The 15,017-nt window shown below is 44.4% G+C and overlaps 1 protein-coding gene across 5 annotated transcripts in view; it reads left to right on the top strand.

The window, feature by feature from the left end:
- Positions 1 to 15,017, top strand: part of LOC135522007 (myocyte-specific enhancer factor 2C-like) — a 125,745-nt gene that overhangs the window by 87,971 nt on the left and 22,757 nt on the right. For all 5 annotated transcript variants that reach the window (XM_064947994.1, XM_064948250.1, XM_064948086.1 and 2 more), the window contains one exon: positions 13,770 to 13,913. In XM_064947994.1, coding sequence (XP_064804066.1) covers positions 13,770 to 13,913 — 144 coding nt within the window. The remainder of the gene's footprint in view (positions 1 to 13,769; positions 13,914 to 15,017) is intronic.

Genomic DNA, 15,017 nt, shown 5'->3' with positions numbered 1-15,017 from the left:
TGATACAGTCTAATACAGTCTGATACAGCACGGTACAGTCTGATACAGTACGGTACAGTCTGATACAGTACGGTACAGTCTGATACAGTATGATACAGTCTGATACAGTATGATACAGTCTGATACAGTATGATACAGTCTGATACAGTACGGTACAGTCTGATACAGTCTGATACAGTATGATACAGTCTGATACAGTATGATACAGTCTGATACAGTACGGTAGAGTCTGATACAGTACGATACAGTCTGATACAGTACGGTACAGTCTGATACAGTACGGTACAGTCTGATACAGTATGATACAGTCTGATACAGTACGGTACAGTCTGATACAGTACGATACAGTCTGATACAGCACGGTATAGTCTGATACAGTACGATACAGTCTGATACAGTACGGTACAGTCTGATACAGTATGATACAGTCTGATACACTATGATACAGTCTGATACAGTACGGTACAGTCTGATACAGTACGATACAGTCTGATACAGTACGGTACAGTCTGATACAGTACGGTACAGTATGATACAGTCTGATACAGTACGATACAGTCTGATACAGTACGGTACAGTCTGATACTGTCCCTACAGTCTGATACAGTTTGATGCAGTACTATACAGTATAATACAGTATGATACAGTCTGATACAGTATGATACAGTCTGATACAGTATGATACATCTTGATACAGTATGATACAGTCTGATACAGTATGATACAGTCTGATTCAGTACGGTACAGTCCGATACAGTCCCTACAGTCTGATACAGTATGATACAGTCTGATACAGTCTGATACAGTATGGTACAGTCCGATACAGTCCCTACAGTCTGATACAGTATGATACAGTCTGATACAGTATGATACAGTCTGATACAGTACGATACAGTCCGATACAGTCCCTACAGTCTGATACAGTACGGTACAGTCTGATACAGTATGATACAGTCTGATACAGTACGGTACAGTCTGAAACAGTATGATACAGTCTGATACATTCTGATACAGTACGGTACAGTCTGATACAGTACCTACAGTCTGATACATTCTGATACAGTACGGTACAGTCCGATACAGTACCTACAGTCTGATACAGTATGATACAGTCTGATACAGTACGGTACAGTCTGATACAGTATGATACAGTCTGATACAGTACGGTACAGTCCGATACAGTCCCTACAGTATGATACAGTCTGATACAGTACGGTACAGTCTGATACAGTCTGATACAGTACGGTACAGTCTGATACAGTCTGATACAGTACGGTACAGTCCGATACAGTCTGATACACTCTGATACAGTCTGATACAGTACGGTACAGTCTGATACAGTCTGATACAGTATAATACAGTCTGATACAGTCTGATACAGTCTGATACAGTACGGTACAGTCTGATACAGTCTGATACAGTCTGATACAGTCTGATACAGTATGATACAGTATGATACAGTCTGATACCGTATGATACAGTCTGATACAGTCTGATACAGTCTGATACAGTACGGTACAGTCTGATACAGTCTGATACAGTACGATACAGTCTGATACAGTACGGTACAGTCCGATACAGTCCCTACAGTCTGATACAGTACGGTACAGTCTGATACAGTCTGATACAGTACGGTACAGTCTGATACAGTCTGATACAGTACGGTACAGTCTGATACAGTACGGTACAGTTTGATACAGTCTGATACGGTACGGTACAGTCTGATACAGTATGATACAGTCTGATACAGTATGATACAGTCTGATACAGCACGGTACAGTCTGATACAGTATGATACAGTCTGATACAGTACGGTACAGTCTGATACAGTATGATACAGTCTGATACAGTACGGTACAGTCTGATACAGTACGGTACAGTCTGATACAGTATGATACAGTCTGATACAGTATGATACAGTCTGATACAGTATGATACAGTCTGATACAGTACGGTACAGTCTGATACAGTCTGATACAGTATGATACAGTCTGATACAGTATGATACAGTCTGATACAGTACGGTACAGTCTGATACAGTACGATACAGTCTGATACAGTACGGTACAGTCTGATACAGTACGGTACAGTCTGATACAGTATGATACAGTCTGATACAGTATGATACAGTCTGATACACTATGATACAGTCTGATACAGTACGGTACAGTCTGATACAGTACGATACAGTCTGATACAGTATGATACAGTCTGATACAGTATGATACAGTCTGATACAGTACGGTACAGTCTGATACAGTATGATACAGTCTGATACAGTACGGTACAGTCTGATACAGTACGGTACAGTCTGATACAGTATGATACAGTCTGATACAGTACGGTACAGTCTGATACAGTACGATACAGTCTGATACAGTACGGTACAGTCTGATACAGTCTGATACAGTCTGATACAGTACGGTACAGTTTGATACAGTATGATACAGTCTGATACACTATGATACAGTCTGATACAGTACGGTACAGTCTGATACAGTACGATACAGTCTGATACACTACGGTACAGTCTGATACAGTACGGTACAGTATGATACAGTCTGATACAGATACGATACAGTCTGATACAGTACGGTACAGTCTGATACAGTACGGTACAGTCTGATACAGTATGATACAGTCTGATACAGTACGGTACAGTCTGATACAGTACGATACAGTCTGATACAGCACGGTACAGTCTGATACAGTACGATACAGTCTGATACAGTACGGTACAGTCTGATACAGTATGATACAGTCTGATACACTATGATACAGTCTTATACAGTACGGTACAGTCTGATACAGTACGATACAGTCTGATACAGTACGATACAGTCTGATACAGTACGGTACAGTATGATACAGTCTGATACAGTACGATACAGTCTGATACAGTACGGTACAGTCTGATACTGTCCCTACAGTCTGATACAGTTTGATGCAGTACTATACAGTATAATACAGTATGATACAGTCTGATACAGTATGATACAGTCTGATACAGTATGATACATCTTGATATAGTATGATACAGTCTGATACAGTATGATACAGTCTGATACAGCACGGTACAGTCTGATACAGTCTGATACAGTCTGATACAGTATGATACAGTCTGATACAGTATGATACAGTATGATACAGTACGGTACAGTCTTATAAAGTATGATACGGTATGATACAGTCTGATACAGTACGGTACAGTCTGATACAGTATGATACAGTCTGATATAGTCTGATACAGTCTGATATAGTCTGATACAATACGATACAGTCGGATACGGTATGATACGGAATGATACAGTACGATACAGTCTGATACAGTATGATACAGTCTGATATAGTATGATACAGTACGGTACAGTCGGATACGGTATGATACAGTCTGATACAGTATGATACAGTCTGATATAGTCTGATACAATACGATACAGTCGGATACGGTATGATACGGAATGATACAGTATGATACAGTACTACACAGTCCAATACAGTCCCTACAGTTTGATACAGTCTGATACAGTCTGATTCATAAAGATACAGTCTGATACAGTACGATACAGTCTGATACAGTACGGTACAGTCCGATACAGTCCCTACAGTCTGATACAGTACGGTACAGTCTGATACAGTCTGATACAGTACGGTACAGTCTGATACAGTCTGATACAGTACGGTACAGTCTGATACAGTACGGTACAGTTTGATACAGTCTGATACGGTACGGTACAGTCTGATACAGTATGATACAGTCTGATACAGTATGATACAGTCTGATACAGCACGGTACAGTCTGATACAGTATGATACAGTCTGATACAGTACGGTACAGTCTGATACAGTATGATACAGTCTGATACAGTACGGTACAGTCTGATACAGTATGATACAGTCTGATACAGTATGATACAGTCTGATACAGTATGATACAGTCTGATACAGTATGATACAGTCTGATACAGTATGATACAGTCTGATACAGTATGATACAGTCTGATACAGTATGATACAGTCTGATACAGTACGGTACAGTCTGATACAGTACGATACAGTCTGATACAGTACGGTACAGTCTGATACAGTACGGTACAGTCTGATACAGTATGATACAGTCTGATACAGTATGATACAGTCTGATACACTATGATACAGTCTGATACAGTACGGTACAGTCTGATACAGTACGATACAGTCTGATACAGTATGATACAGTCTGATACAGTATGATACAGTCTGATACAGTACGGTACAGTCTGATACAGTACGATACAGTCTGATACAGTACGGTACAGTCTGATACAGTACGGTACAGTCTGATACAGTATGATACAGTCTGATACAGTACGGTACAGTCTGATACAGTACGATACAGTCTGATACAGCACGGTACAGTCTGATACAGTACGATACAGTCTGATACAGTACGGTACAGTCTGATACAGTATGATACAGTCTGATACACTATGATACAGTCTGATACAGTACGGTACAGTCTGATACAGTACGATACAGTCTGATACACTACGGTACAGTCTGATACAGTACGGTACAGTATGATACAGTCTGATACAGTACGATACAGTCTGATACAGTACGGTACAGTCTGATACAGTACGGTACAGTCTGATACAGTATGATACAGTCTGATACAGTACGGTACAGTCTGATACAGTACGATACAGTCTGATACAGCACGGTACAGTCTGATACAGTACGATACAGTCTGATACAGTACGGTACAGTCTGATACAGTATGATACAGTCTGATACACTATGATACAGTCTTATACAGTACGGTACAGTCTGATACAGTACGATACAGTCTGATACAGTATGATACAGTCTGATACAGTACGGTACAGTATGATACAGTCTGATACAGTACGATACAGTCTGATACAGTACGGTACAGTCTGATACTGTCCCTACAGTCTGATACAGTTTGATGCAGTACTATACAGTATAATACAGTATGATACAGTCTGATACAGTATGATACAGTCTGATACAGTATGATACATCTTGATATAGTATGATACAGTCTGATACAGTATGATACAGTCTGATACAGCACGGTACAGTCTGATACAGTCTGATACAGTCTGATACAGTATGATACAGTCTGATACAGTATGATACAGTATGATACAGTACGGTACAGTCTTATAAAGTATGATACGGTATGATACAGTCTGATACAGTACGGTACAGTCTGATACAGTATGATACAGTCTGATATAGTCTGATACAGTCTGATATAGTCTGATACAATACGATACAGTCGGATACGGTATGATACGGAATGATACAGTACGATACAGTCTGATACAGTATGATACAGTCTGATATAGTATGATACAGTACGGTACAGTCGGATACGGTATGATACAGTCTGATACAGTATGATACAGTCTGATATAGTCTGATACAATACGATACAGTCGGATACGGTATGATACGGAATGATACAGTACGATACAGTACTATACAGTCCAATACAGTCCCTACAGTATGATACGGTCTGATACAGTATGATACAGCATGATACAGTTTGATACAGTCTGATACAGTCTGATTCATAAAGATACAGTTTGATACAGTACGGTACACCAGTACGTGATACCTGATGTGGAGTTGTGATGTACACTGGTCTCTGAAACACTCCTGTTTCTCTTATGGACTCTGTGACTTCTCATCCAAAAGCACCCTATTCCTGTGCCCTCCCCAGTTTGAAAAACATTCAGACAGGACACACACATCTGAAAATATGCTCTATCCATTTAGTTTTTCTTCTTCTCGTTCAGCTCATCCTCAAGTATGTATGGTGATCCCAGACAGTTGTAATTACACTCTTTAGAGAGCGATATTACCAAACACATAGCCACTTTGCTCCGGGCTGACAGATCATAACCGCCTGTCTTTGATTCCTGATTGTAGTGTACCAGGACACCAGGACCAGAGGGCTTCAACCAAGTCACTGATGCGCTCCTTCTTTTTTTTCAAACGTCACCTCAACCCCAGTGCAGTGGGATTGGCAAATGATGACTAAAAAAACAGGGAAGCCAGGATTCTGGATTTGAGGTTCCTTAGATTGCCACACATGTACATGCAGATGCACAGATACAACAGACAGACAGACAGACAGACAGACAGACAGACAGACAGACAGACAGACAGACAGACAGACAGACAGACAGACAGACAGACAGACAGACAGACAGGCACAAACCACCTATAGCAGTCATCTCTGGGCATGTCCCCTCTGACATTCTGACATGTTCAGACCATGCTTCATGAAACTGTGGCCTTCCTGCCTTTGGTCTGCCATCTGCTTCCAATAAGCTAAGCCAGGCTGATCCCCCTGATGTTCTCCACAAGCACAAGTGGCTGAGAGAGAGAGAGAGAGAGAGAGAGAGAGAGAGAGAGAGAGAGAGAGAGAGAGAGAGAGAGAGAGAGAGAGAGAGAGAGAGAGAGAGAGAGAGAGAGAGAGAGAGAGAGAGAGAGAGAGAGAGAGAGAGAGAGAGAGAGAGAGATCATGCAGTCCGATCACTCTATTACTATATCCCTCCACTGCCACCAACCAGGTGTCTGTGAACATGCCGTTGGGGAAAGAATCCACAGTGGGCCCTTCTCAAGGCCCCTTCTATCTTGTTAGCTGTGATGGGAAGGGATATTGTTTCTCCCCATAGCTCCTAGTCATTCACAGTGGGCCGCACCGTGCCACTCTTACCAATCTGCTTAGGTGAAATTGAGCATGGCACTTTCTAATGGTGAGGGAGCTCTGCTCTGCTCCCGGTGGCCTCCCCCAACACACTCTCACAAACATTGATGAGATGTAGCCACACACTGATGTAATGCCTCTCTGCTAGGAACACTGCGGTGCTCGGTAGTGTGAGTGAGTGTGTTCCATGTTGGGTCCAGAGAATCAGACTTGGCCAATAAGAAAGAAGCGGTTTATCCCTCAAGCCCAATAAGAGGCTGTTTATCCCTTAAGATTTTCCCTTTCTTCCACACCAAGCATGATTAACCATAAGTGGCCCTGTGGTTAAACTCTTTTAACGTGCTTGTTTGGCCGACACTTTTTTCCCACCAGCAAGTGAAGAATTTGATCACAAAAATACAAAGAAACATATTTACAAGAAACATAATTCAGTTTTCACTGATACCTACTTGCTAAAGCCACAGTCATTGGCCATAATTTGCTGTGTTCATTGGTAACTAAGTTCTGGAGACCCAGTATCTATCGATGCAATCTGACTATTCTGCTCACAAAGTTTTTGTTGGTCGGCTCAGTTGTTGTTGGGCTTGAGGACATTACAAAACATAATCTGCCAATCTGTTGCCAGTGGTCATTAACACATTATTTAATGTATGCCTTAAACACTTCCAAAATATCAACCAAAGCCCCCACCTGGGCAACAGGCAAACAACATTCAGAGAGAGAGAGAGAGGGGGGGAGGGAGGGGGGGGAGGGGGAGGGAGGGAGAGAGAGAGGGAGGGAGGGAGGGAGGGAGGGAGGGAGGGAGGGAGGGAGGGAGGGAGGGAGGGGAGGGAGGGAGGGAGGGAGGGAGGGAGGGAGAGAGAGAGAGAGAGAGAGAGAGAGAGAAGAGAGAGAGAGAGAGAGAGAGATCATGCAGTCCGATCACTCTATTACTATATCCCTCCACTGCCACCAACCAGGTGTCTGTGAACATGCCGTTGGGGAAAGAATCCACAGTGGGCCCTTCTCAAGGCCCCTTCTATCTTGCTAGCTGTGATGGGAAGGGATATACCCTCCAGTTATTGTAACCCCTGAAATACCCTCCAGTTAATGTAACCCCTGAAATACCCTCCAGTTATTGTAACCCCTGAAATACCCTCCAGTTAATTAGTTAATGTAACCCCTGAAATACCCTCCAGTTAATGTAACCCCTGAAATACCCTCCAGTTAATGTAACCCCTGAAATACCCTCCAGTTAATGTAACCCCTGAAATACCCTCCAGTTAATGTAACCCTGAAATACCCTCCAGTTAATGTAACCCTCCAGTTAATGTAACCCCTGAAATACCCTCCAGTTTATGTAACCCCTGAAATACCCTCCAGTTAATGTAACTCCTGAAATACCCTCCAGTTAATGTAACCCCTGAAATACCCTCCAGTTATTGTAACCCCTGAAATACCCTCCAGTTAATGTAACCCCTGAAATACCCTCCAGTTATTGTAACCCCTGAAATACCCTCCAGTTAATGTAACCCCTGAAATACCCTCCAGTTAATGTAACCCCTGAAATACCCTCCAGTTAATGTAACCCCTGAAATACCCTCCAGTTAATGTAACCCCTGAAATACCCTCCAGTTAATGTAACCCCTGAAATACCCTCCAGTTAATGTAACCCCTGAAATACCCTCCAGTTAATGTAACTCCTGAAATACCCTCCAGTTAATGTAACCCCTGAAATACCCTCCAGTTATTGTAACCCCTGAAATACCCTCCAGTTAATGTAACCCCTGAAATACCCTCCAGTTATTGTAACCCCTGAAATACCCTCCAGTTAATGTAACCCCTGAAATACCCTCCAGTTAATGTAACCCCTGAAATACCCTCCAGTTAATGTAACCCCTGAAATACCCTCCAGTTAATGTAACCCCTGAAATACCATTCATGGTTATGAAATGCACCTTTAAATTGCCACTGCCCTTGCACTATGATCTGCAATGTAAAATCATATACACCTAGCCTAACTAAGCCAAGCCGTGCGTGGGGTGTGAGTTGGAGTGTGGGTGGGAAGGGTACCGATGAGGAGGGTATGCAGGACACAGTGTCTACACTCCTCATGCTGCAAACAGGCCCTCTGACAGGCTGAGCCAGGAGGGAACATCATGCGGATGGAGTTTAATTAGGAGCAAGCCTCCAAAGGGGCCACAGAGAGAGAGAGAGAGAGAGAGAGAGAGAGAGAGAGAGAGAGAGAGAGAGAGAGAGAGAGAGAGAGAGAGAGACAGAGAGACAGAGAGACAGAGAGACAGAGAGACAGAGAGAGAGAGAGAGAGAGAGAGAGAGAGAGAGAGAGAGAGAGAGAGAGAGAGACAGAGAGAGACAGAGAAATGTTTTATTGTTTTTGACTTTATATATTCATATATTATTCATACATTATCTACCTCACTTGCTTTGGCAATGTTAACACATGTTCCCCATGCCAATAAAGCCCTTGAATTGAAATTGAATTGAATTGAAAAGCAGCCTTTGCCGTCCTCTGCTCACCTCTCTTTCTCTCTCTCTCTGTCTCAGTCTCTCACTTGCTCCCTCACAGTATCTCAATCTTTCTTTTGTTGTCTTGCTTCCTCTTTTTAACATCTCTCTCTATCTATCTCTCTCTCTCTCACTTCAAAGTGCGTCCAGGATAGCCCATTTTCCGCTTTCTTAGATTGATCTCCCCTCATCAATAAAGCTTTGGATTGTGGATCATGGAGCTTTGATCTCCTACAGCTATTAAGATGTCAGCATAGAAAATGTACTTCCTGTTTTCTTGATCTTCATACAGAGACACTTTTTTCACAATTTTTATTTTTAGGTAGATATACTGGAAACATTTGATGTAAGTGAGAATATGTTGGAATAAAACTGCATAGATAAGAGCACGTGATGTGTTTAATCAGCATGTTTGCATTATCTGCATATCCCCCAGTGTTCTTTCCACCCCCTGCCATTTCCTGTCATGGTGAATGTATTTGTCTTTGTATGTCAACTATGTGTTCTGTCATATTGAAAGACTGGCCAGTGATGTGTACATGTAAAACACTAGGCCATGATTGGAGCAGCAGTGGGGGGGATAGAGGGTAAGACAGGCAGGGAGCGAAGAAGAGAGCCATGAGGCAAAACAGCAGAGAGGAAGAGGGGGAAGCAGGGAGCGAAGAAGAGAGCCATGAGGCAGAACAACAGAGAGGAAGAGGGGGAAGCAGGGAGCGAAGAAGAGAGCCATGAGGCAAAACAACAGAGAGGAAGAGGGGGAAGCAGGGAGCGAAGAAGAGAGCCATGAGGCAAAACAACAGAGAGGAAGAGGGGGAAGCAGGGAGCGAAGAAGAGAGCCATGAGGCAAAACAACAGAGAGGAAGAGGGGGAAGCAGGGAGCAAAGAAGAGAGCCATGAGGCAAAACAACAGAGAGGAAGAGGGGGAAGCAGGGAGCGAAGAAGAGAGTCATGAGGCAAAACAACAGAGAGGAAGAGGGGGAAGCAGGGAGCGGAGACATTAGCCGAGAGAGAGAGAGAGAGGGCCTTCTATGGCCATGACACAGTTACTTGGCCTCTGATTGGCTGCTGGTCTGGGTGGCATCACTTGGCAACAGGTGTGATGTCTCTGACAGGTGGGCATGTCTGGGATGAGTGGCATAGCGGCCTCATGTCGTGTCCTAAAACTGCTCAGCCCTGGCGGAAAGCTAAGCCAGGGCCACATGTCTCGATGTCATATATCGCACCCGCCCTCCATCCCACTGCCTCATCAACACCCCAGGCAGGCCCCACTGTCCCATCTCAGTTACCCCATATGGGTTTACATATCACACCAAATATAACATATCATACTAATTTGAGTGTCCCGTATTTACATGTGTTATGTTACGTCTAGTCTATGAGACCAGGATGAAAATACCAGATAATGTCGACAAGAGGCCTATACTTCAGTTGATGTCAATTTGATAGTAATACTACACTACTGTACTACACGAAAGACCAGAGCAAAGTACCCAAATGTTTGAAAACATTTTGAAACACAGAGCATCTGCCAAAAGCGAGTGATGATATTGGACCCTTGGAAATCTTTTGTTATGTTGTCTTATCATGCCCTGATGGAGAAGTGTGTGTTTTATCGTAATTTTAAAAAATGTCAGATCTCCTAGGTTGTATTGTTGATTTGTTCGGTGTGTTTTCCTGAACACTGTCAAAGACATTCTTAACTTCAAACTAACCTGTGGGTTGAGAGGGAGAGGGAGAGGGAGAGGGAGAGGGAGAGGGAGAGGGAGAGGGAGAGAGAGAGAGAGAGGGAGAGGGAGAGAGAGAGAGAGATAGAGGGCAAGAGTGAGAGCGAGAGAGAGAGAGAGAGAGCGAGAGAGCGAGAGAGAGAGAGAGAGAGCGAGAGAGTTAGAGCGAGAGCGAGAATGAGAGAAAGAGGTATGGCACAGAGAGAGAGGAATCTCTGAGACGAGAAGCAGGTGAATCACGTTCCCTCACCACGAGACGCCTCCGGCATCAAACAGTCTTCATACAGCTCTCAGTTCACTAAAGCCACACTTTAGAAGAGCTTTGTTATCCTGACATCAGCAATGACTGGAGTGTCATTTGTTTTATAAACAGGCGGATCACTCTCAGTAACTTCTATCACTTTACAGTAGTGCTCTGCGCTGCTCGCGGTGACAAGCAGTGTCACACAAATGAGGAGGATCAGACAGAGTGAGATGATCTCAGCATCTCTCTTTCCCATTCTCTCACTCTCTCTATTTGTCCCTAGCACTGAGACACACACACAGACACACACACACACACACACACACACACACACACACAGGATCACCATCATCTCGAGGCTGCGTTAAAGTAAATGTAATTATAGCGGTAGGTATGATAGGGAGGCCCACATGAAAGCAGTGGAGCAGTGTGAGGCATCGTCGTCTGCGTAGACAGGAGCGGAGCTGTGATATTCCTCCTGTAGACTCATATCCTTTTATTAAAGAGACTGTGGAGGGGAGGGGAGGGGAGGGGAGGGGAGGGAGGGGAGAGGGAAGTGCAGGATGGAGAGAGGGTCAGGAGGGGTCAGGAGGTTCAGTCATTAATAGAAGCTCGCTATTGCACCATTTATTTTACTACTCATTGTAAATCCCTCTTACATAACCAGGCACACTCAAATCAAAACACACATACAGCAAAAAAACTATGTTATATAGAATCCTGTATCACCATCACTTTAGTGAGACACGGTGCCTTGATCTAACAGGGAAAGAAAAGCTGATCTTCTCTTTCCGCTCTCTCCTCTTCCTCCAGGGGTAGAGAGAGAGACCTAGAACGAGAGACAGACAGACAGACAGACACACAGACACACAGAGACAGAGGGAGACAGAGGGAGACAGAGGGACAGAGAGAGAGAGAGAGAGACAGAGAGACAGAGAGACAGAGAGAGACAGAGAGAGACAGGGAGAGAGAGAGAGAGAGAGAGAGAGAGAGAGAGAGAGAGAGAGAGAGAGAGAGAGAGAGAGAGAGAGAGAAGCAAGCTGGTCCTGGGGCTCTGTTCACAAACACAAACACCCTACAGAGCCCCAGGACACCAGCACAATTAGACCCAACCAAATCATGCGAAAACAAAAAGATAATTACTTGACACATTGGAAAGAATTAACAAAACAAAAGAGCAAACTAGAATGCTAGTTGGCCCTACACAGAGAGTACACAGTGGCAGAATACCTGACCACTGTGACTGAACCAAAATTAAGGAAAGCTTTGACTATGTACAGACTCAGCGAGCATAGCCTTGCTATTGAGAAAGGCCGCCGTAGGCAGACATGGCTCTCAAGAGAAGACAGGCTATGTGCTCACTGCCCACAAAATGAGGTGGAAACTGAGCTGCACTTCCTAACCTCCTGCCCAATGTATGACCATATTAAAGAGACATATTTCCCTCAGATTACACAGATCCACAAAGAATTCGAAAACAAATCCAATTTTGATAAACTCCCATATCTACTGGGTGAAATTCCACAGTGTGCCATCACAGCAGCAAGTTTTGTGACCTGTTGCCACGAGAAAAGGGCAACCAGTGAAGAACAAACACAATTGTAAATACAACCCATATTTATGCTTATTTATTTTATCTTGTGTCCTTTAACCATTTGTACATTGTTAAAACACTGTATATATATAATATGACATTTGTATTGTCTTTATTGTTTTGAAACTTCTGTATGTGTAATGTTTACTGTTAATTTGTATTATTTATTTTACTTTATATATTCACTTTATATATTATCTACCTCACTTGCTTTGGCAATGTTAACACATGTTTCCCATGCCAATAAAGCCCTTGAATTGAATTGAATTGAATTGAGAGAGAGAGAGAGAGAGAGAGAGGAGAGAGAGAGAGAGAGAGAGAGAGAGAGAGAGAGAGAGAGAGAGAGAGAGAGAGAGAGAGAGAGAGAGAGAGAGAGAGAGGTCTGTGCTGTGGCCACAGAAACAGGAGCAGGTGGCCATCAGGTGGCCGATAGGGAAACTGCTGCCTGTATACATAACCCCCCCCACACACACACACACACACACACACACACACACACACACACACACACACACACACACACGACATAAATATGTTTTATTTCCATGTTCATGACTATGTCTCGGTCTGTGTAATTACAATGTTGAATGTCTCGATGGCGCCCATTTCAGAGAGGAGTCTGAGGACTTTGTCTTGCCAGTGAATGTTATTAAATGATATATGTCCTCAGTGTTTAACTACATGTTTACTTGTTTACAAGCACACCACTGTGTCCCCATCCCACCCCACATTGATGGACCTTGGAATTGATCTTGTCAAAGCACATTATCCCATACAAAGGATTATTGCCAATTTAACCCATTTGTACACACACATACACACACATGTATCTCTCATTCATTCATTGGCTCAGTTGAGTGCTTTCTCAGGACCCATTCGAACATGAACCAACCCACATTCCTCTCCTTTCTTCTCCTCTCCTCTCCTCTGTCCTGTTCCCCCATTCAACTGTGTGTGTGACTACTCTGTTTTCAGACATTGAGAAAGAAGGGCCTAAATGGCTGTGACAGCCCTGACCCTGACGCTGACGACTCCGTCGGCCACAGCCCCGAGTCTGAGGAAAAGTACAGGAAAATAAATGAAGACATTGATCTGATGATCAGCAGACAGAGACTGTGTGTGAGTACAACACTTCCTGGGCCTTCCTCTCCTCTCCTCTCACTCTCCTCTCACTCTCCTCTCACTCTCCTCTCCTCTCCTCTCCTCCTCTCCCTCTCCTCTCCCTCTCCTCTCCTCTCCTCCTCTCACTCTCCTCTCACTCTCCTCTCCTCTCCTCCTCTCCTCTCCTCTCACTCTCCTCTCCTCTCCTCTCACTCTCCTCTCACTCTCCTCTCCTCTCACTCTCCCCCTCCCTCTCCTCTCACTCTCCTCTCCTCTCCTCTCCTCTCCCTCTCTCCTCTCCCTCCCTCTCCCTCTCCTCTCCTCTCACTCCTCCTCTCCCTCTCCTCTCACTCTCCTCTCCTCTCCTCTCACTCTCCTCTCACTCTCCTCCTCTCCTCTCCTCTCCTCTCACTCTCCTCTCCCTCTCTCCTCTCACTCTCCTCTCCCTCTCCTCTCCTCTCTCCTCTCACTCTCCTCTCCTCTCCTCTCCTCTCACTCTCCTCTCCTCTCCTCTCCCTCTCACTCTCCTCTCCCTCCTCTCACACTCTCCTCTCACTCTCCTCTCCCTCCTCTCCTCTCCCTCTCCTCTCACTCTCCTCTCACTCTCCTCTCACTCTCCTCTCCTCTCCTCTCACTCTCCTCTCCTCTCACTCTCCTCTCCTCTCCTCTCCTCTCACTCTCCTCTCCTCTCACTCTCCTCTCCTCTCCCTCTCCCTCTCCTCTCCTCTCACTATCCTCTCCTCTCCTCTCCTCTCCTCTCACTCTCCTCTCCTCTCACTCTCCTCTCCTCTCACTCTCCTCTCCTCTCCTCTCCTCTCCTCTCACTCTCCTCTCCTCTCAGTCTCCTCTCTCCTCTCCTCTCCTCTCACTCTCCTCTCCTCTCTCACTCTCCTCTCCTCTCCTCTCACTCTCCTCTCCTCTCACTCTCCTCTCCTCTCACTCTCCTCTCCTCTCACTCTCCTCTCCTCTCCTCTTTCTTTTCTTTTCTTTCTTTCTCTCTTTTTCCTTCCGTCCGTCTGTTGTCCATCCGGTGGGTTTTTTGGTGGGACCCCAGCAGACGCTCAACAAGAAAGAGAACAAAGGTGATGAGAGCCCAGAGCTCGAGTCTGCTCTCACCCAGCG

The sequence above is a fragment of the Oncorhynchus masou genome, chromosome 1, assembly GCF_036934945.1.
Source record: "Oncorhynchus masou masou isolate Uvic2021 chromosome 1, UVic_Omas_1.1, whole genome shotgun sequence".
Lineage (NCBI taxonomy): Eukaryota > Metazoa > Chordata > Actinopteri > Salmoniformes > Salmonidae > Oncorhynchus > Oncorhynchus masou.
The sequence above is the reverse complement of the archived record's forward strand: the minus strand, read 5'-3'. Positions and strand labels throughout refer to the sequence as shown.